At 34.6% G+C, this 21,202-nt stretch overlaps 2 protein-coding genes across 7 annotated transcripts in view; both read left to right on the top strand.

The window, feature by feature from the left end:
• The window catches only part of LOC137638975 (uncharacterized), a 64,830-nt gene extending 56,547 nt beyond the window's left edge, over positions 1 to 8,283 (top strand). The window contains exons 2-3 of the mRNA XM_068371307.1: positions 4,337 to 4,536; positions 8,245 to 8,283. Of these exons, the coding sequence (XP_068227408.1) occupies positions 4,337 to 4,536; positions 8,245 to 8,283 (239 nt within the window). The remainder of the gene's footprint in view (positions 1 to 4,336; positions 4,537 to 8,244) is intronic.
• vari (MAGUK p55 subfamily member vari) overlaps positions 1 to 21,202 on the top strand; it is a 310,024-nt gene that overhangs the window by 125,196 nt on the left and 163,626 nt on the right. The gene's annotated exons all lie outside the window — the stretch shown is intronic.

Genomic DNA, 21,202 nt, shown 5'->3' with positions numbered 1-21,202 from the left:
GTTGTCACAAAGCTGAAGTTCTTGAACTTAAACTGTATTAGCCCAATGAAAAAGTGTGCTGGTTATCACATTGCACTACGTCTGATGTCGTAGGTGGCGAGTCGCAGAGGAAATTAATGGAGGAGAAATTAACGTAAAGATGACCACAAACTCCTTGTGTTCAGAAAAGATTAATAGAAAAAAAAAAAAAAAAAGCTAAATCCCACGATTAGAAAAAAAAAATTAAAGAATGTCTTTTTTTTTTTTTTTTTTTTTTTTTTTTTTTTTTTTTTTTTGTATTTTAAGTTTTATTTTATCATCCATGTAAATTAACAGCGTGGGTGCATAGGTTATAATTACTCATGACAAGAAATAAGATACTGAGAGAATAATAAACATCACAAAAGTTGTTTGGGTATTAATAGTCTTAGAGCATCAAACTTTTAAGGTTTCACATCCATAAGCCTCCTTGTAGTCATCTTTATGCTTCATGGTACTCTCTTAACCTTTACAAAAGAATGAGTTTAAACATTGGTTGATCATTGGCTTTCAGAGGAAACAGTGCTTTCATATGTGTTTTTATATCCAATTTTTTTTTTCAATAATGTCCAATCTTCTATCATGGATTTAGCCCCGGGTGATATCCTTTCCTTTCTACATACTATAGGTTTACAAAACCACGTATTCCATACGTATTTGGCCACTGGTTGTTCGTGCTCCCCCAGCCTAGGCATAATCCCTGTATCCTTGGTTTACGATGTCGAGTCCGAAACGCTATCCACTCACTAGAGGGGGGGGGGGGGCGTTGCGGATACACGTGTGTATGTGTGTGCGCACGTGTACTTTATGTATCTATCCAATTCCCCTCTGGTAAGGGGATAGCGTTGTGGCATTAGCATTACAGACCACGGCGCCAGGGATTACGCTTCCTGTGGGGAACAGAAAGAAGCTTGGGTCAAGCTACGTAGAGTATGATTTTTTTTGTGCAGCAAATAAAATATACTAACCATGCCATATTCATGATGGGAAATCTTAGGCAGAAAATTTGTGAATGCGTGCATACAGGGCTCTGGTAAATTGTACATATTAATTCCAATAGAGATTTTATGATAGCATGCTTATTTACGCAACTTACATGTAAGTATTTGTCTACACCGTTAAAAATTTGCATTGAAAGAAAAAAAATGGTAAATGTCTGGTAACATTCACTCCAGGATTTTTACCGTTTTAAAAACAGATATATTGACGTAAAGGAGTGATATTACGGTCACCAACTCGTGAAATATAAGAACAAGGTATGGTAAAATTACGGTCGCCCCTATTTTACTGAAATATGCCTGAGAACACTATGTTTTTAGGGAGAATTTTCGATTAAAATTACGGTTTTTTAAGTGTATATAAACAATGTAAAAGAGATACAAAATTGAGTTATGCTCTGATATGATTGAAGGTAGCAACTTATGATGGATTAATATACAAATTTAGAGGAAAGTAGATACTAATTTTTTACTGCGTAAATAGATTTTCTGTTGGTAATAGTAAATGTTGACAAAGCAATACACGACACTTGTTAGCCTCACTGAATAAAATGACACAATAGGATAATCATTCAGTACTCGCTAATGGGCTTCTTACAAGCGCTGTTGAGTAAAAATGGGTCTAGTCATTACTTAAGATTATACTCAAAGATAGTCTGACGACCACGTCTATGAATGTGTACGATGGAGAGGAACAATGAGCTTCAAGTAACATTATAAATCTACGTTTATATGTATGTAATATATATATATATATATATATATATATATATATATATATATATATATACACACACATATATATATATATATATATATATATATATATATGTGTATATATATACACACAAATGAAATAAAATAATATCAATGTCATTGGTAATTTTCAGATTTTCTAATATAACGCCTTAATATCTTTTAGTATCAAATTCACTCTGATCCAGAAGCATAATGATTCAACATTTACAGGTATATATATATATATATATATATATATATATATATATATATATATATATATATATATATGTATATATATGTATATATATATATACATATATATATATATATGTATATAGATAGATACACACACACACACACACACACATATATATATATATATATATATATATATATATATATATATATATATATGTATGTATATAGATAGATACACACACACACACACACATATATGTATATATATATATATATATATGTGTGTGTGTGTGTGTATGTATATATACAGTATTTATATATATATATATATATATATATATATATATATATATATATATATATATATGTATACAGTATATGTATGGTACTTGGACATGTTACTTTACTTTTATAATGAATAGACAATATTTTAGTGGTGTCCAAAAATCGGGTACACAATCTCTGCGAAAAAACTGAGATCTAGATAGTTTTCAGGATAACAGGAAAACTGCATTTACGTTTATCCATATATTATTTGGCGTCGACAGATATTATCTATTCATTATATATATATATATATATATATATATATATATATATATATGTATATATGTATATATATATATATATATATATATATATATATATATATGTATATATATGTATATATATATATATATATGCATATATATATATATATATATATATATATATGTATATATATATATATATATATATATGCATATATGTATGTTTATATATATATATATATATATATATGCATATATATATATATATTATTATTATTATTACTGTACTTGCTAAGCTTCAACCCTAGTTGGGAAAGGAGGATGCTATAAGGCCAGGGGATCCAACAGGGAAAGAAACCCAGTGAGGAAAGAAAACAAGGATAAATAAAGTATTTTAAAAACAGTAACAACATTAAATAGATATTTCCTATATAAACTATAAAAACTTTAACAAAACAAGAGGAAAAGAAATAAGATAGAATAGTGTGTCCGAGTGTACCCTCGAGCAAGAGATCTCTAACCCAACACAGAGGCTATGGCACTACCCAAGACTAGAGAACAATGGTTTGATTTTGGAGTGTCCTTCTATTAGAGGGGAATGTGTAAAGAATAGGCCAGACTATTCGATATATGTGCAGGCAAAGAGAAAATGAACCGTAACCAGAGAGAAGTATCCAATCTAGTACTGTCTGGCCAGTCAAAGGACCCCATAACTCTCTAGTGGTTTTATCTCAACGGGTGGCTGGTGCCCTGACCAACCTACTAGCTATGTTAGAACACTTGTAGATACCTACACAGGAATTGAAGCAATCCTAAAGCTACATAAAGATAGTGAGAAAATCTCGATTAATAAAGAATTATACAGGGAGACCCCATCTCTCCTAAATTATTCACAGCGTAACTAGAAGTTTTTAAGAATTTCGATTGGAAAACTAGAAATTGATATAAAGGGGGAATACCTTAATTACATAAGATTTAAGGATTACATAGTTCTGTTTACTGAATCATGGGAGGAATTGTATATTATGATAGAAGATGTTACAGAGAAAGCAAAAGGGCAAGCCTGGAAATGAATATGAGTAGAACTAAGATAATGTTGAACGAAAATGCAGAGAACACAAATCAGGATTTTGGACAAACCCGTTTGCGATTGTTAATAGATATACGTCATTCGGAATGACAGTAAGTGTTCACCCAGTACATGAAACTGAAATTAAAACAAGAATAAGCATGGAATGGAGACCTTTTGGTGAACAAAAAGAGATTATGAAAATAAAATGTCACCTGCTCTAAAAGAAAAGTATTTAATCAGATGGTCCTACCAGTATTAAATTATTCATCAGAAACTTGGAGCCTTGCTAAAGCCTTAGAACATAAGCTAGTTACAACACAAAGTGCCATGAAAAGAATAATGATGGTATTAACGATAAGACAGAAAAAAGGGAAACATGGATACGATAGTAAACTAAAGTAAAGGATATTCTAACAACATCTAAGAAAAGAAAATGGAAGTTGGCAGGAAACATAATAAGAATAACAGATAATAGATGGACATTTAGAATTACAGATTGGGTCCCTAGACATCGCAAAAGAAGTAGGCGAAGGAAGAGAAGACGGTGGATTGACGAGCTAAGAAAATTTGCTGGTATAGACTGGCAGAGAAATACCAGAAACAGACGGAAGTGGAAGGGCATGTTTGAGACTTTGTCCTGCAGTGGACTAGTCTCTCTCTCTCTCTCTCTCTCTCTCTCTCTCTCTCTCTCTCTCTCTCTCTCTCTCTCTCTTATAAGCATTCAATCAGTGATCGATACTAAACTGCAAGTCGAGTGATTATTCCCTCATTATCCATAGAGGAGAGTGCTCGTGACCTACTCTCTGGCACTCTTGAAGTTCTTCAGATGAAAGTGAACACCCAGGTGCCTTTGTGCCTGCAGCGTTTAAGTGATTCCACGGGAGGCGGATTGGGAGGTGATCTCGATTCAAAGGACGTGCTTGATGAGCTCACCTCCCATCACAGTTGCTGCGGGTGGTCCTGTGTAGACCGTGCTACCGTTAGCAACCGGAAATTGTCTATATGTTTTGTCTTTATTTGAGGATTCGTCGGGTGGTTTCTGTAGCCACTTTAACATGTCTATTGTGAGTGAGTTAAATTTTTGGAATTAGTTTTTTCTATCGGTGTAATTGGTTATGCTCCTGATACGAGGTAGGTTAATTGTCAAAAGAAAGTGCACACAAACTCACGCACACTTATTACTGTTCCCCCAAAATATAGAATTTCTTGGCACGAAGTCATATTCGTTGATTTAAACGATAAGTATATACATAATTCTTCATATCACATGTCACTTATACCGGTAATCCGGTAATAATTTTTCACTGAGTTTTGCTGTAAATGTTACTTTTTACCTTAACTCGAATATATAATTTTATCGACTTTTTTGCGTTTTTATTTTGGCTACTAAATAGTTTTTTTTCAAGAAAGATAGGTTAATGTTTGGTTTATACTATTAGAGAGTTTTGATGCTATATCGTTCCGTCATAGTGAGATTTGAAAACTTAATCTGAACCTTTGATCTGCCCTTTCTCTCCAGTTTAGATATCCTTTCTCGAATCCAATCAACATTATTTGAACAGTTAAAGCGTCAACGGACATAAGCCTACTAGGTGCAACTTGAAACACTTACTCGTGATGTTCTGTCCCGTCATTCTGTGACATATGTTTAATTTATATAAAATTTTCCCTGCAGAGAGCACACTCATAAACAGCCACACAACACACACACACACACACACACACACACACACACACACACATATAAATATATATACATATATATATATATATATATATATATATATATATATATATGTAATTAAAGGGGTGATAAGAAGCAAAGCAAGAAAAGATGGCCTAACTATTGATATAATGATAGATGGAGGAGATTTCACAGCGGTGAGACTCACAAAACTTTACACAAAATGTCTGCAAGAATGCTCCACACCTACAGCTTGGAAAAACTTTATCAGTACCCTAATTAAAGAAAAATAGAGACTCAAAAGACCTAAACAATTACTGACCAATAAGTTTAATCACAGTAATAAATAAAATATATACAAAAATCAAATTAGGCAGAATAGAAAGACAGCAAAATTAATCAATCCAGAAAGCAAACAAGCTTTGGAAGCGGGCATTCAAGAACTTACTGTATCCATGTAATACCAGGTAATGGAAAAATCAACAGAGTAAGACAAACCACTATGTATGGCATATATAGGCTATGTGAAAGCTTTTGATCTGTCAAAACTTCAGCTGTAATGAAAGCCATTCAAAGACAAAGAATAGAACACTCGAAAATATCTAAAACAGTAATCCTAAAACTATAGAAAGATCGTGAGAAAATTCCGATTGAGAAAGGAGCTCGACAGGGATTCCCCATTTCTCCTAGATAATTCACAAAGTGCCTAGAAGTTTTTAAGTGTCTAGATTCGGAAAATGAAGGAATTAATATCAATGGGCCCTAACTTAACTTTATTTCTGCAGATGACACAGTTGTTTTTAGTGAATCATGGAAGGCATTGCAGAAGATGATTGAAGATTTGAATAGAAAAGGCATAAATGTAGGATAGAAAATGAATATGAGCAAAACTAAGATGGTGTTCAATGAAAATGTAGTTAGACAAAAAATGGGTTATGGACAAACCTATAGAGATTGCTAATGAATATACGCACTTAGGACAGACAGTAAGCGTTTGCCCAAAACATGAGACCGAAATTAAAAGAAGGATAACCATGGAATGGAGAACTTCTGTTAAGTAAGATGAGATAATGAAAATTAAATTGCTACTTTCTCTATAAAAAAGTATTTAATCAGATAGTCCTGAGAATATAGGCTAGTTACAACTCAAAGAACTATTGGAAGAATAATGATTGGAATAACATTAAGAGACAGAAAAAAAAAAACAACAACATGGATATAGAGCAAACTAAAGTAGAGAATATTCTAATAATATGTAAGAGGAAGAAATGGACATGGGCAGGACATGTAATGAGAATGACAGACAATAGATGGAGAAGAAGAATTACTAAATGGGTCCATAGAGAATGCAAATAAAGCAGTTGAAGGAAGAAAATACGATGAATCAACGAGCTAAAAAAATTTCTAGGTACAGACAGGTATAGAAAGACCATAAACAGGCGTGTATGGAAGGACATATCTGAGGTCTTTGATCTACTGGGGACTAGTTACGGCTCAAGATAATGATGATGATGATGATGATGATGATTATATATATATATATATATATATGTATAAATATTCATATATCTATATATGTGCATATATATACATATATATATATATATATATATATATGTATGTGCGTATATATATATGTAAATTTATGTATACATATATATGTATATAAATATAAATATACCTACATATGTATACATATATGTATATATGTATATATATATATATATATATATATATAGTAAATTACAATATTTATGCAAATACGAATAAAGTCTTTATAGGAGATCTCTTATAAGAAAGCTCTCCGTGTCAACATAATTGATAGGCGTATTCCTTCTAGTGTATTGAAATGCAGAATCAAGGACAAACCCAGATTCAGTGGTGTTCGTAGACTTGTATATTTTGAGAAAAAGGAGGAGTATCATTTTTGGAAAAATAGTAGATGAGATATGACAGAATAACTACACTCATCTAAGAACTGTTGCTTAGAGTGTCTATACCTCAACTGAAAAGGACTGCGACTTGGCCATAAAAGAAATACCTGGTGCAACCCAGGTATTTAAATGGTGGGCTACTCGTATATCTGCGCTTTTAGGTTTAGAAGTTCCAGGTTCTTCTTTTTTTAAACCAGAGTACTCCATCACTCACTGTCCTAAGGAAAAGCCAAGACTTTTGAAATGTGTTTTGCAGTTAGTTTTTCGGTTCCGTAAAATTTAAAGATTTACTGGACCTTGATTCTCATAGACAACTGATTTCTTAGTTCAAAAGTTGTCTAAACATTTCGCGCATTAACAAGAAGGGGTTCTTTTTGCACTTTTTAGAAAATTGGTAATGTTAGTCCATTAGTTAAATGTGTTTGTGGTAGCTCTAGTCCTGCTGATTACCGCCAAATTTCTGTAACTCCCATATCATACAAAGATTTTAAATAACTTTTTCCAAAACGTTTGAATAGGTAAGCTAAAGGTAATTCTATATTCCCTAATTTGTAGTTGGGCTTTCGCAAAGGCCTTAGTGTATGCAATTACCTCCTTAAAATTTCCAATAGTGTACAGAAATCCCTTGATGGTGGTCTGGAAGTTCCCTTCCGCACTGGGCTGCTTTCCCTGTTGAAGCGCCTTGTGCTTGTAGGATTCTGCTTATCCAATTAGGGTTATAGCTGGTCGAGTAATAATGGTAAAAGATTAGCTGTTTACAGACCACAGAAAAACTAATCTGCGGAAGGAGGTCATTACTGGATTACTGAGTCAGTAATGTTAATTGTAAGATTTCCAGGATCAGATGCCACAGCACCCACGACGTTTTGTCGAAAAATTATTAGCTGAAGATGATTGTGCAAAATTAACGCATGTAAAGATTTAAGATAATATAAGTATGAGAGGGTTGATTTCTTGTGAACATACAGATTGGTTGCGAAAACTCAGAAACATTTGATGCTAAATATATAGAATCAAAAGGATTAAGAAGATTCCATTCAGTTTTATTTTCTCTTTATTCTTTTTTTAGGATTCCATGACTGTTCGATGTAAAAAGTATATTCGGTGACAAAAAAAAAAAAAAAAAAAAAAAAACTGCTAAAGACAAAGTAAAATATACTATTGCGTGTGATTTTGAAATGTGCCTGCCACTTACGTCTTTTATTGTTAATTAGTTTATAGAATTCTGTTTCATGATATGCTAGCAAGTAGAATTGGAGACCCCTATTACTCTTTTAGTCACTGTATTGTCTTTGCCTGAGCCAAGCGTACAGAAAGCTCGTTATGGAAGAACAGTAAAGAAAAAAGTCGAAGTACTCGGACGCCCACGGATCAATTGACGTCATTCAAACGTCTACTCCCGCAGTTAGGGGTCTTGTGTGGGAGTGCCGCTTTAATCTATCCCCATTTTAGGATATTTAACCTATCATGTGTACATGTACATACATATTTTCACGCACCTTATGTCTATCCATCCATCTCTGTATCTATCTATCTAGTAATTGAATTTATTCAATACCTGATTTTTCATTTGGAGCAGGTAGCGTAAAAAAGGAGGATGCCTCTCGGCGTTGCTTGTTCTAACATCATAAAGTTTATTTTTAATAAACAACGCCTTCTGAATTGAACATTTTATTCCTTATTCTTCCTTAATTATATTCATTCCTGTATTTTCTTGGATCCTATCTCCGTTACTGTTTTAAATATTGCTTACATTCCATTGCAAGCTATTTCGCTTTATAAATCTCAAGTTTTTTTATATTGTTTCCCCTCGGGATATCTTCACGAGTAGCAAAAATCTGTGCCATCTGCAGAGAGCAACTACTATATAATCGCTTTACAACCTTACAATCTCTTCACTTGCCAGCTCATTCCATGATGTCTCTCAGCCAATCATTCAGAAAAAGATTAAACATTCATTGAGACATGAAACAACTCTCCCTTCTACATATTCTCACATCAACCTTGCTTTCAATATGCAACCATCATTACGTGCATTTAGTGCTGCAATGCTACCAAAATACTTAGTCACCTCGGTCACCTTAAATCTTACACAATGGAACAATATTTCTCTCCCCAACCATTCATTACATATCCTGGCCACTTACTCAGTTGTACCATCTTCACCATTCTAATTAAGGTCACACATAACTCCATCAAAGTAAATGGAAAAAAAGATGGGATCATTTAAAGATTTAGGGATGAAACAGATTATACATCAGTAAAGTAAATGATCGAGGAAGATTGGTGAACAAATTGATCTTAAGGAAATTGATGTGAGATTAATTGAAGTTTAGTGCAAATTTGAGACTACTCGGGGAAGATTTTATTATATATTTGCAATCTCTAGGGACCCATTCTATTATTCTGAATGTTCATCTTATATGTCATTCTCATTATATGTCCTGCCCATGTCCATTTCTTTATCTTACATGTTGTTAGAATATCTTCTACTTTAGTTTGCTCTCATATCCATGTTGCTATTTTTCTGTCTCAGTGTTATTATCATCATTCTTTCCATATCCCTTGAGTTGTAACTAGTTTATATTCTAAGACTTTAGTAAGGCTCCAAGTTTCTGATGCATGAGTTAATACTGGTAAGGCCATCGGGTTAAATCCTTTTCTTTTGTGAGAAAGTGGCAGTTTACATACCATAATCTCATTTTGATTACAATAGCTCTCCACCCCATGCTTATCCTTCTTTCAGTTACTTTACTTACTTACTTTGATGGCTGCTTTTCCGGTCCTATACAGCAGGGGAACCCCACTCTCTACAGGACCTCCACTGTCGTTTTATCTTATTCGTTCAGAGTATTTAACGTTTCATGTCTCATATTCTTCATTTGTTGTTAAATCGTCACTGTCAAAAGACTCATGAAATAAGAAAGTCTTCAGTCTCCTTTTGAAAGCCTTAATGTCTTCAATCATTCGAATGTTTCGTGGGAGTTTATCATATAGTCTCGGTGCCGCATATTTAAAGGCTCTGGAGCCTACAGTAGACATATATCTAGGTTCCAATAGTTTGAAGAAATTTGTAACTATTCTCGTGTCGACACGATTTGTTGGCTGCGCAATATGTAGCAATTCTCTTAAGTATTTTGGACGACCGGTTCTGATAACTTCGTGGGTTATTTTACATATTTTAAATTCAATTCTCGCTTTAATCGGCAGCCAGTTAAATCGATTAGTATAGGGGTGATCCTTTCTCTAGGTGGGGCACCTTTTATCAGTCTTGTTCCTCTGTTTATTATGTTTTGTAATTTCTTAAGTTGCACTTTTGGTAAATTGTAGTAGGTAGAGTTGCAGTAGTCAATCCTGGTAATAACACAGTTTATCACAAGTTTCTTTACGGAATTTTCGTCCAGGTACTTTTTTTTATAAACGCAATATTTCTTAGGTGATAACCAGCAGTTTTTATTACATTATTTATTTGGGCATCTAGAGACAGGTTACAGTCAAGAAATACACCTAGATCTCGAACTTTACCAGATATCGGCACTGAGTCATTATTCATGTTCATTTGAATATCACCTAAGTTTCTCACGCTGTTTCTCTTGCCCACCACCATGAATTCAGTTTTTTCCTCATTTAATTTTAGTTGTTTAAATGTCATCCATTCTCTAACACCATCAAGGATTCGGTTAAGAGTTTCAGTAGTGTCATGTATATCATTTATTGAGAAGTAAAATTGTGTGTCATCTGCAAATAGTTTAAACTTCACGCCATGCCTTTGTAGTATTTTTGATAGACCAATAGCATAGATGTAGAATAAGATTGGGCCAAGTACACTCCCCTGGGGTACCCCTCTGTTTAAGGGTTCATATGATGAATAAGAGTTTCTAATTTGTACACAGTAATTTTTACCAACCAAGTAGTCTTTGAGGTATTCGAAAGCCTTATCTTCATCGTCGATGGACCGTAGATCATTTAGTAGCAGTTCATGCACAACTGTATCAAAAGCAGCACTGAGATCGAGCAATATTAAAATACCACATTTATTTTCATCCATCATTTCTAGCATATCATTTACAACACATCAGATGGCTGTCTCCGTAGAGTATAGTTTTCTGTAAGCGGATTGGTTGTCAGGCAAAGCTTCTATTACTTCTAAGTGGCTGACTAGTTGTTCAAGAATTACATATTCAAGCACTTTTGAGACAAAGGATAGATTTGAAATTAGTCTATATGAGCTTAATTCCTGGTGGTGCGTTTTTCAGAAGTGGTGTAACTATAGCCCTTTTCTCAGATTTGGGAAACTTACATTCATCAATGCTTGCATTTGCTATTCTCATTATTATTTCGGTTAGACTAGAAAAGTCTCCCTCTCCAATTACTTCAGATATTGGCATAGGATCGATCGTGCAGCTTGTTTTCTTTGCTTTCTTGATAATTCTGGTGATGTCATCTTGTGGTGTGTTGTTAAATCGTATTAATTTTGTCTGTGTGCCTGGTGTATCATTAATATGATGTTGAGTATTCACAAATGACCTGGTTATGTTTTCAATTTTGTTTTTAAAGAATACTAGAAAATTATTTGCTAGTTCCTGGTCACTGTATCCATCAGGAAGCTTTTTTTTTTTTAATTTCCCATTATACCATTCAGGAGACGAAATAACTTATTTATGTCTGTTGCTGCTTCGAGGATCTTCCTCTTATAGTATTCACTTTTTTTCCTTCTTAGTAGGTAGTTATATTGACAGGCAGCAGTTTTGTATTCTATCCAAGTACTTTCAGTTTTTAACTTATTCCACTTTCTTTCCTTACGTCTTTTTTCCCTCTTTTTCACCAAAGTCTCTCCATCAAACCACGGAGATTGGTCTTTTACGGTTATAGTCTTTTCCATCGGTGGGCACATGGTATCATATTCACTTTTACTCATTTCATTATAAGTGGTCCTGCTGAAACACTTACTGTTTGTCCTAAATACGTATCCTTATTAACAATCTCTAGAGGTTCGTCCATAACTCTTATTTTTCACTTTATTCCATAAAGTTAACTGGGGTTTTAAACATGTATGTATGCATAATAACTCCTTACGGGCACACCATCTTAGTAAATGTTAACAAGGTTAACGGGTGCTTTACGTAAGGTAGGCTGCCTTCAAAGCTAAAAATGTAATGCTACAAATTAAGTTTTGCGGATATAGTACAATGCGAGGGTTAGAGAGGATGACGATGGTGTTTTGTGTAAAAAGCACAAAACACGAATAGATTTTAAATGTTGAATGAAAGTAGACGATATACATTGGTGAGCAGTTACAGTCAGATAAAAGCATCGTACATCTCTTTCTGTCTTATTTCCTTCTGCAGATGAGTATTTAGTCTCTTTACGCATAAAAAATGCGTTGTAGTAGAACTCGTACGATAACGCTAAAAGTCAAAACAAGAGTAAAAACCACCTTGACGAGCGATTGCTGCATTTTACATTTGTTGTTTGTAGCGAATAGCGAAAGCAAATAATCATTGTTGTTTACTAATTGCCTGGTGCGTGCATTCAGCTAGTCTTTTATCGTAGGTGTTTGACTGATATTAATTGGAGCCTGAATTTTCCTCGGAAATTCTTTATCACACAGGACTGTACTTCCCATGATTTTTATACGCTCTGTTCAAAGTAGTATTTGTTGACCTACACTCGGTTATCAAAGGACTTTGTTTTCATTTGTCTCTCCCTCCTCTCTACTCTTTTCTTTACGAAAACTGGTTTTAGGGATTCATAGTAAACTGGTTTTATGAAAGAGGAGTAGAAATCCGTTGAGAAATCCAGTAAGCTGCAACGTAGAGAAATATGTGTTTGTATGTGTAAGATATTTTTTATTTTAGTTTTTGTAATAAGATTTATTTTTCTATATCAAAGTAGCGAGTCTAAAACACGTGCAGAACGAGACAGCTTTCCACTCCAGCCGGTCAAGACGAGTTTAGGGATCATGTTACTAGAATTACATAATCTTATTATGTTACCTGTTGCTTTTGTTTATTTTACTGAAGAAAATGTATATAATTTTCATACAGCGTTTTTTCTTTCAACGCTTTCTTCATATTTAAAACTTTGGTTTTACATTTCTTGTATTTGACTTTCAAAAACATGACAAGAAAAGGGGAATTGTTGTATACTCACAAACAAATAACACACATAGATGTTTATGTATGTGCGTGTGTTTGAACAGAAGTGTGTGTATGTGTGAGTGTGTATCGGTGATGTGCCTGTGAGTTTGTGTGAGTGTGTACTGTATGTGTCTGTTTATATCAAACAGTGATGACTATGAAACATGAACAAATATAAACAATAAATCAAAAGGTTCTTTTGATTTATTGCCTTTCAATCTATCACAAATGATACAACCAATGGAATTAGATCCAATAGTGTTCAGATTATTTCTATTTTAGAAATTTTTGAACCCCATAACAAACAAGTTCCCTTGCATGACGGAAGGGGAGGATATCTTTATTTGCTTTCAACTACAATGTCAGATGTGTCAGTGATGAACTCTCAACGAAAAAAATATTAAACAGTTCTGACTTCAAATACTAATTTCAATTGTTCTGAAATAAAGAAAAAAGGCAACAATTTTACGGGCAATATTTAACGTTAACTTATCGGCTATTTAGGATTGTTTGTTGTAATGAACTGTAGCTAATCATAAAAAGGTTTTCTTAGCATGAACGGAGGCCGCTTACGCAGTTTATTTGCTTACCTTTCTAATCTATCTAACAAAAGATTTTTTTTCCTGTAATAATGTCGGAAGAAACTTTTTCATAAGAACCGACAAAAGAAAACGTGTGTTGCTCTTCTTTTCGAGGTCAAACTGAAGTACTTGTTGCCAGCGATGGTACACGAATCAACCACACGTAGACATAACCGGTTTCGTGTTATGCTACGAAATGCGCAGCAGAAATATGATGAGAGAGAGAGAGAGAGAGAGAGAGAGAGAGAGAGAGAGAGAGAGAGAGAGAGAGAGATTTCATGTACAACCGTAACTTCCTATTATCCTTACTATAGAAATAAATTTGATTATTTTGCTTGTTTTCAAATATTTATTTTAAGAGTGAATGAAATTCCTTAGAAGTTATTTGAAGAAAACATTACAATTCTAACCAATAATGAAAAGAAAAAAAAACACTAATTGACTCATTTTACGCTGGAACTCACGTAACCCCTTAATAACCCACTTTCTTCCTTTGCCTACAGACATCCCCAATCATTCAAATAGAAAACATTCTTTTAAATTATGTGCCCCCATCTGCCGTCAAGACACTGCAGCAGTCCTAATAACGCTTATTAAATTCGGGGAAGCACGGGAAGAAATAAAATAAAAGGATTCCCCCATTTGTCCCTAACTACTGAACCATCTCCATAAGTTCCCTTCCGGTCTTTGTAATTCATCAGCGCCATCTCTTTATCCCATGAGAAACGGATGGGCGACTCGGTGTTTCTAGCGAGACGGGTGATATTATCTTCAGGCGCTCACTCAACGCCGGAATGGATGTCTTGGCACATCATTTGCATATGGAAAGGGGAGTTTTGAGAGCAGCCTGGATGCTGGTGACAGTAGCTAGACGGATGTCATTAGATACATGCAAATGTACTGAGAGAGAGAGAGAGAGAGAGAGAGAGAGAGAGAGAGAGAGAGAGAGAGAGAGAGAGAGAGAGATCATTCTTGTCTGTTCATTCACTTATATGTAAAATTCTCATATCAGGAAGATATTGTATCTTTACAGTATTTTCTTTTAAAGGTTTAAAGGCCGCTCATGAGTGGCAGAAGCAAGGGAGAGTGACATTGCCCAATCGAGCAGGACAAATGCCCTAAAACTGACCATATATACATATGACCAGCGCCCAAGCCCCCTCTCCATTCAAGCTAGGACCAAGCAGGGCCAGGCAATGGCTGTTAATGTCTCAGAAGATAGACCTATAGGCTCCAAATCCCCCCTCCTTAGCTCACAAGGATAGTGAGGTTGTAGCGACCAAAGAAATAAGAGAGTCTAAGCGGGACTCGAACCCAAGTCTGGCGTTCACCAGTCACTGTCAGGGACGTTACCAAGTCGGCCTCCACAGCATATTATCTGATTTTACGTGTATTTTTGGAACTCGCTACAGAAAATAAAATATATCTTAAACTTTTTCTTCCCTTATGAGCTTCAAATAAGACAACTGATATACAAAGCTTGCGTATTAATTGATCAATGGTACTCTGCTGAAGTCGAACTTATGCAGTTTTCACGTTTCTCCTCCGCTGTCAGGCGGCGGTGTTTCTATCTTGGGACTTTTATACGTTGGTCATTGCAATGCTGATGTTATATATAAGTTTTCTTAGTTGCCTTCCTTTGATAAGTGATATTCTAGAAATTTGTATCAGATGTACGCTGTATTTGGAATACATTTTCAAGAACTTGGTGGATCATGTTTGCCAATATATTCCTTGATTTTTTGGCGAAGAAACCGAGAAATGAAGTATTGTCTAAACCAATCTTTCCCAATGCAACATAGGTTACTGAACCGCTTAAGTAATGGTTCAAGATACTATGAGGAAAGAAGATGAATTTGTCTCTGAAAACTTTGGTAATTAATCTGACGTGTTGATTTTGTATGATGCTATTTAGTAATCATACCTTCTAGAGGTCCTTTGTGGCTAATTTTCACACTCTAGGTCTTCCAGGTTACGATGCCTTCTACCTTCGCACACATTGACACTACGAAACACTCATCACGTTTTGTAACTTAAGCTCTTAATCACGCGTCCAAACTGCTATTAACGATTACGAACATTCACGATTTCACCTTTCGTGAGAAGCCTGAAGGACCATCTTAGATAGCATTATCTAATTTCGCGGCTTCTAGTGTCCTTAATTCATAACTCACTAAATTACCACTAGAGAGTTATTGGGTCCTTTGATTTGCCACATAGTACTGCATTGGATCCCTCTCTAGTAACGGCAAATTTTCATTCGCCTACATATACACCGAATAGTTTGGCTTATTCATTACACATTCTCCTTTTTCCTCATACACCCGAGACACCAAGATAAACGAAAAATTCTTCTTCATTCAAGAAGTTAGCTATTGTATTGTAATTATTCATTGGCTTCTTTCCACTTGATAAGGGTAGTAGAAACTCTTTAGCTGCGGTAAGCAGCTCTTCTAGAAGGGCACTTACAAACCACACCATTGTTCTCTAGTCTTGGGTAGTACCGTAGCCTCTGTGCCATGGTCTTTACTGTCTTGGGCTTAAGCTCTTTTACTTGAGGCTACACTAGGGTACACTATTTCCTTATTTCCTTTCCTCACTAGGGTATTTTCCCTGATGAAGTCCTTATGCTTATAATATCCTGCTTCTCCACAGGGCTGTAGCTTAGCTAGAAATAATTTATTATGGGAATAACACCAAGAGACAGAAAAAGAGCAACATGGATACAAGAGCAAACTAAAGTAAGAAAACAAAAGAATGGACATGGGCAGGACATATAATGAGAAGAACAGATATTTAATAGACATTTAGAATTATAGATTGGGTTCCTAAAGAATGCAAAAGTAGCAGGGGAAGGAAGAGAAGACAATGGATTGACGAGCTAAAATATATCTGCGGGTATATTACTAGCAGAAAAATGGATGAGTTTAAAAGTCAGTAAAACGTGAAAGTACCTATCGATATTGACAAGACCTTGAAACTAGCGGGTAAATTGTTACTAGATTTATTGTATATTGTGCTTTTTTGCGAAAAGAAAATTCTGTAGACCATCTCGCGAGCGGCCTTTGGTTGGCTGTAGGCTGCCTTCCCAGTATATTGCAAGTCGCTCACCAACAATAGCTGTATTCTCACGGATTTGAGAAATTAGCCTTTTGGCAAGAAAACATAGTTTGATATAAGTCATGGTTATTCTTATTGGAATTTAATGTTATGAAAGCGTGGAATAATATGATTGTAGTTGTAAGCCAAAGTAACAACGAAAACGAATTGCCGATAACATCCCGAAAAACGTGAGGGTTAGGCAAGAAGATTCCCGGGTCCCGGCCTGGAACTCGGCATGGTCTCAACTCGCGCGTATGCATTTCAGTTTCATATAAACAGTCTTACGGTGAACAGCCCCCTATTGAGGGTCTTGTAAGGTAGATTACTTGACTCGGTGAAACTGTGTGAATATAAAATGAGAGAATCCGAAGTGTTAGTGAACAAACGAAGAGAAAATAATAAGTCACGTGAATAAGTCATCTGCAAGCGGATGATATTTACACTTGGCAACAAGAAAAGACTTTAGTTATTATATTTTTTAGACTAAATGAATTAGAAAGAATAAAACTGATAAGAAACATTAAAATATTTGATCTGGTGATATTTATTTGACAACACATGAGTTCAGGAGATCACATTGTGTGTTTTGATGTTTTAAGTGCTACATCACTTCACTTCAAAATGCAACACATGTTACATACCAGTTTTCATAAACCTATTTTAAAGGCCCCTACATGAGAATATAGGTAGATGAGTAGCGTAGAGTATAAGCCAGCCTCAAAAATCAATACACCTCACCAGCCGGGAATAGCGAGAAACATCACAAATAGAGAGGGAGAGAGAGAGAGAGAGAGAGAGAGAGAGAGAGAGAGAGAGAGAGAGAGAGAGATATGTGAAAGAGGAACAAGAATTTGTGTATGGGTTTGACAAGTGTGGGGACTCATGTTAGATCACTGATATATAGTTTCTTTAGTTTATATATGTAGAGATATTTATATTTGTTTATTTATTATATATATGTATATGTAAACGTATATACTTATATAAACTTCGTAAGAAGGAAAATAAGAAGCCGAAAGGAGACGGAACTCCTTGGAAAGATTCACAATCTTATTGGGTCTTTTAGAGAGAGAGAGAGAGAGAGAGAGAGAGAGAGAGAGAGAGAGAGAGAGAGATTCCCATTCCCACCCAGAGCACCCCTTTCTAGCCCAGACGTTGGCTAGACTTCAGGGAGTCCTTCATTCAACAACACCCCCCCCCCTACCCAGAGCTGGGTGAAATATCAGCAAAGCAAATGAATGTAGTACGATCCTACTGCATCCTAAAGTTGTGTTTCATTTGTATTGATTTCTCTCGGATATGAATACGCAAATTCTGAATTCAGTCTCTTTATTTATTGTGTTGCTTGTTCAAACTCATTCTAAGTTTTGTAAGAAGTAAACTGTTTTGTTTATCTGTTCTTTATGTGTCATTTTAAGATTCCAGGAAAACATAGCCAGATACTATTTGTATTAATTATGAGGACTGATAATAAGATTTTTAAAAAGGGAGTTTAGTACACTTCTTATCGGAAACGTGCAATTTTCTTTTTCTTTGCAATACTTATTATTTACCTGAGCGTTAAATACGGTATTTAGTCGTTCTGTATCATCAAAACGTTCTGCTTTGACACCTAAGGCCAAACGTTAAATTTGCGGGCGTTGACCTTCACAACATTCTCAAGGCATTAAAATGCAAGGGAAGTTAAAGGAAGGTACAGGTCGTTGGAAAGAGCTTCATTGTCGTTTCTAGCGTGCATGTGTATGCAAATTTAGAACTTCCCTTAAAGAGTATATATGTAGATAGACAGGTAACCGTGTATGCAGATATGTATTCACTATGAAACATTGCACAATGCATGTTGCCATTCCTTTACTCTTTATCAGAAAAGAAATACTCAAACTTTATTAAGCATTCTTCGGAATTTTTACTGATTTGATCTGATTTTTCTTATAATGTTTATGTTGATATGATGTATATGTGTAACTGTTCGCAATTTATGCGGCCATAAGGTTTTAGTTAAGTTTGCGTTTGTTTTTCATGTCGTTTTCAGGGTTAGTCTTATCATGCACCTTCGTAGGTCATCATTAGGGTGTAAATTTCAAATTTCATATAAAGAATAATGGGCGGTTTATCTTTCATTAAGATGAGAAAAATAATTGCAGGAAAGCTGAATATTAAAACTGCCTTAGAAGAGAATTTAGCAGATGTTGAGTCTATTATTCTTTTTAGTATGAGATGCTAACTTGATTAAGATGATGCTACCTTATGAAATTCAAGGTGAACTGGTATGGAGGGAGACTAGTAAAAGGAACTAGTTTATTTTCCCAATCATCAAACCTTTATGGTATGACTTGAATCATCCGCGAAGGATAAGTTCTTTGACTAAATTTTGTGTGACGGCAATCCAGTCTTTTCTTATATTGTTTAGCAAAAACAATATGCTAATTGAAATTCAGGTAATATGACTTTCCTGAAAAAAAAAAGAAAATTATAGAATATTATGGAAATGCAGATGAATTTTAACTTTATGTATGTATGCGAGTAAACCTGTGTGTGAGCTTTATTGTCCTCGTACTTGGATATGGCTGTGTACCTATCGTAAATGCGTATATGCACATATAAGAAAGTTGACTTCAGGGATTTCCGTGAAGAAATTGCTACTCCTTAACGTGCATTGAGATAAGCTTTTCGTTCTTGTACCTAATTATAATACGATGTCAATACTATAGTGTAAAAATCCACACTTGCGTTCTCGCATAATACATGGGTATTTTGACATTGAGTTTCTGGGATGTTTTACTACTCTTCGAATTTGAATTTTGAATCGTGATTGTTTGTAATTTGTTTCATGTATAATCCTCCATACCCCTTGGATCGTAACTTTTGATCAACTTTATCAGCTATAAGAGTAATATCAAATTCAGAAATATAAAATACTTCTAACAGAATACATTCTTTGAATGTATTAATTTGTTTTTTCTCTGATAAAACATGTAATTTGATTTTGATATCCAATTAATTTTTTAGATATCCGAATGGACAACCCACGATGAGCGATTCATGAGAATTACTTTTTATATTTATCTGTGATAATCTATACTGTTAAAAGGGAATATTTTCGGCTTGTGTTACCCCTATGACCGGGTTGGTTGGATGGATTTGTGTATTTAGACGGGAGGAAGCAAACAGGCTTCATCCCCCTCGCTCTTCCCACCCACTGACTTCCTTTTAAAACTCCCTTCTTTCTACTGCTCACGGTCTTGTTATGTCCTTATTTCTCATGTGGTTTCGTTTCCTTGATGTTCTAAACTAACTATGGTAGGTGTTGTTTTTAATAAGTTTGTATAAACCAGAGACTTGGGATTCAAATTTATTGAGAGAGAGAGAGAGAGAGAGAGAGAGAGAGAGAGAGAGAGAGAGAGAGTAGTAGTAGTAGTAGTAGTAGTAGTAGCTAAGTATTAATCGTTTACCTATAGAAGGATGTGTATAATTATTTTTCGTTTGGTTTTCGATAATCATTTATAACATCTTCGAGGTTTGGGATTTTTTCCTTACTTGCCCTCTTTAGAATCCCTCCAATACTTCTATATTCTATTTATTTATTAAAAATTGGGCTTAATACCAATATGTTTATGCCCATATGGCCTGCTTACACAGAAAAAAGCATATGGTTATTATGATTATTATTATCATGACGTAGTTAATAATCATTGTGAAGGACATGCAACCTCTGAGTGTGGTATTTTTAACCTCTAAAAACAAAAGGCCCAAATTAGTGGTTAAAAATCACTTCATAATTATCTCGTTTGACACCGCGGAGTAGTGATGACATTTCTCGTGAGACCTCCGTCATGATTGCAAAATTATTGTTGTCGAATGTGCTATATTTATAATGGTGGCCTCACCTTTTACTTTATTTTTATTGACGAAATCACTGTTTATTTGTGTTGTTGTGATCCAGGAGTTTTTAGTGATTTTGTTTATTTTTTCTTTATAATTTCTTGTTTAGTCTAGATCTCCGCATGATTAACGAACATTAACAAATGTTAAGTTCTTTGGGTATATTTTTTTTTTGGGGGGGGGTATATTTTATTTATTATTATGTTTTTCCTAGAATTTAAGATAGAAGCGGCTCACTTTTTTAGAAGACTTTTTTGTTATAGCATAAGATATTGCCGTACATTTTCTGTTTACTGTTCCAGATTTCCAAAGAGGTATTTCG

Source organism: Palaemon carinicauda, chromosome 4 (genome assembly GCF_036898095.1).
Source record: "Palaemon carinicauda isolate YSFRI2023 chromosome 4, ASM3689809v2, whole genome shotgun sequence".
In the NCBI taxonomy this organism is placed as follows: domain Eukaryota; kingdom Metazoa; phylum Arthropoda; class Malacostraca; order Decapoda; family Palaemonidae; genus Palaemon; species Palaemon carinicauda.
This window is presented reverse-complemented; position numbering and strand designations above follow the sequence as displayed.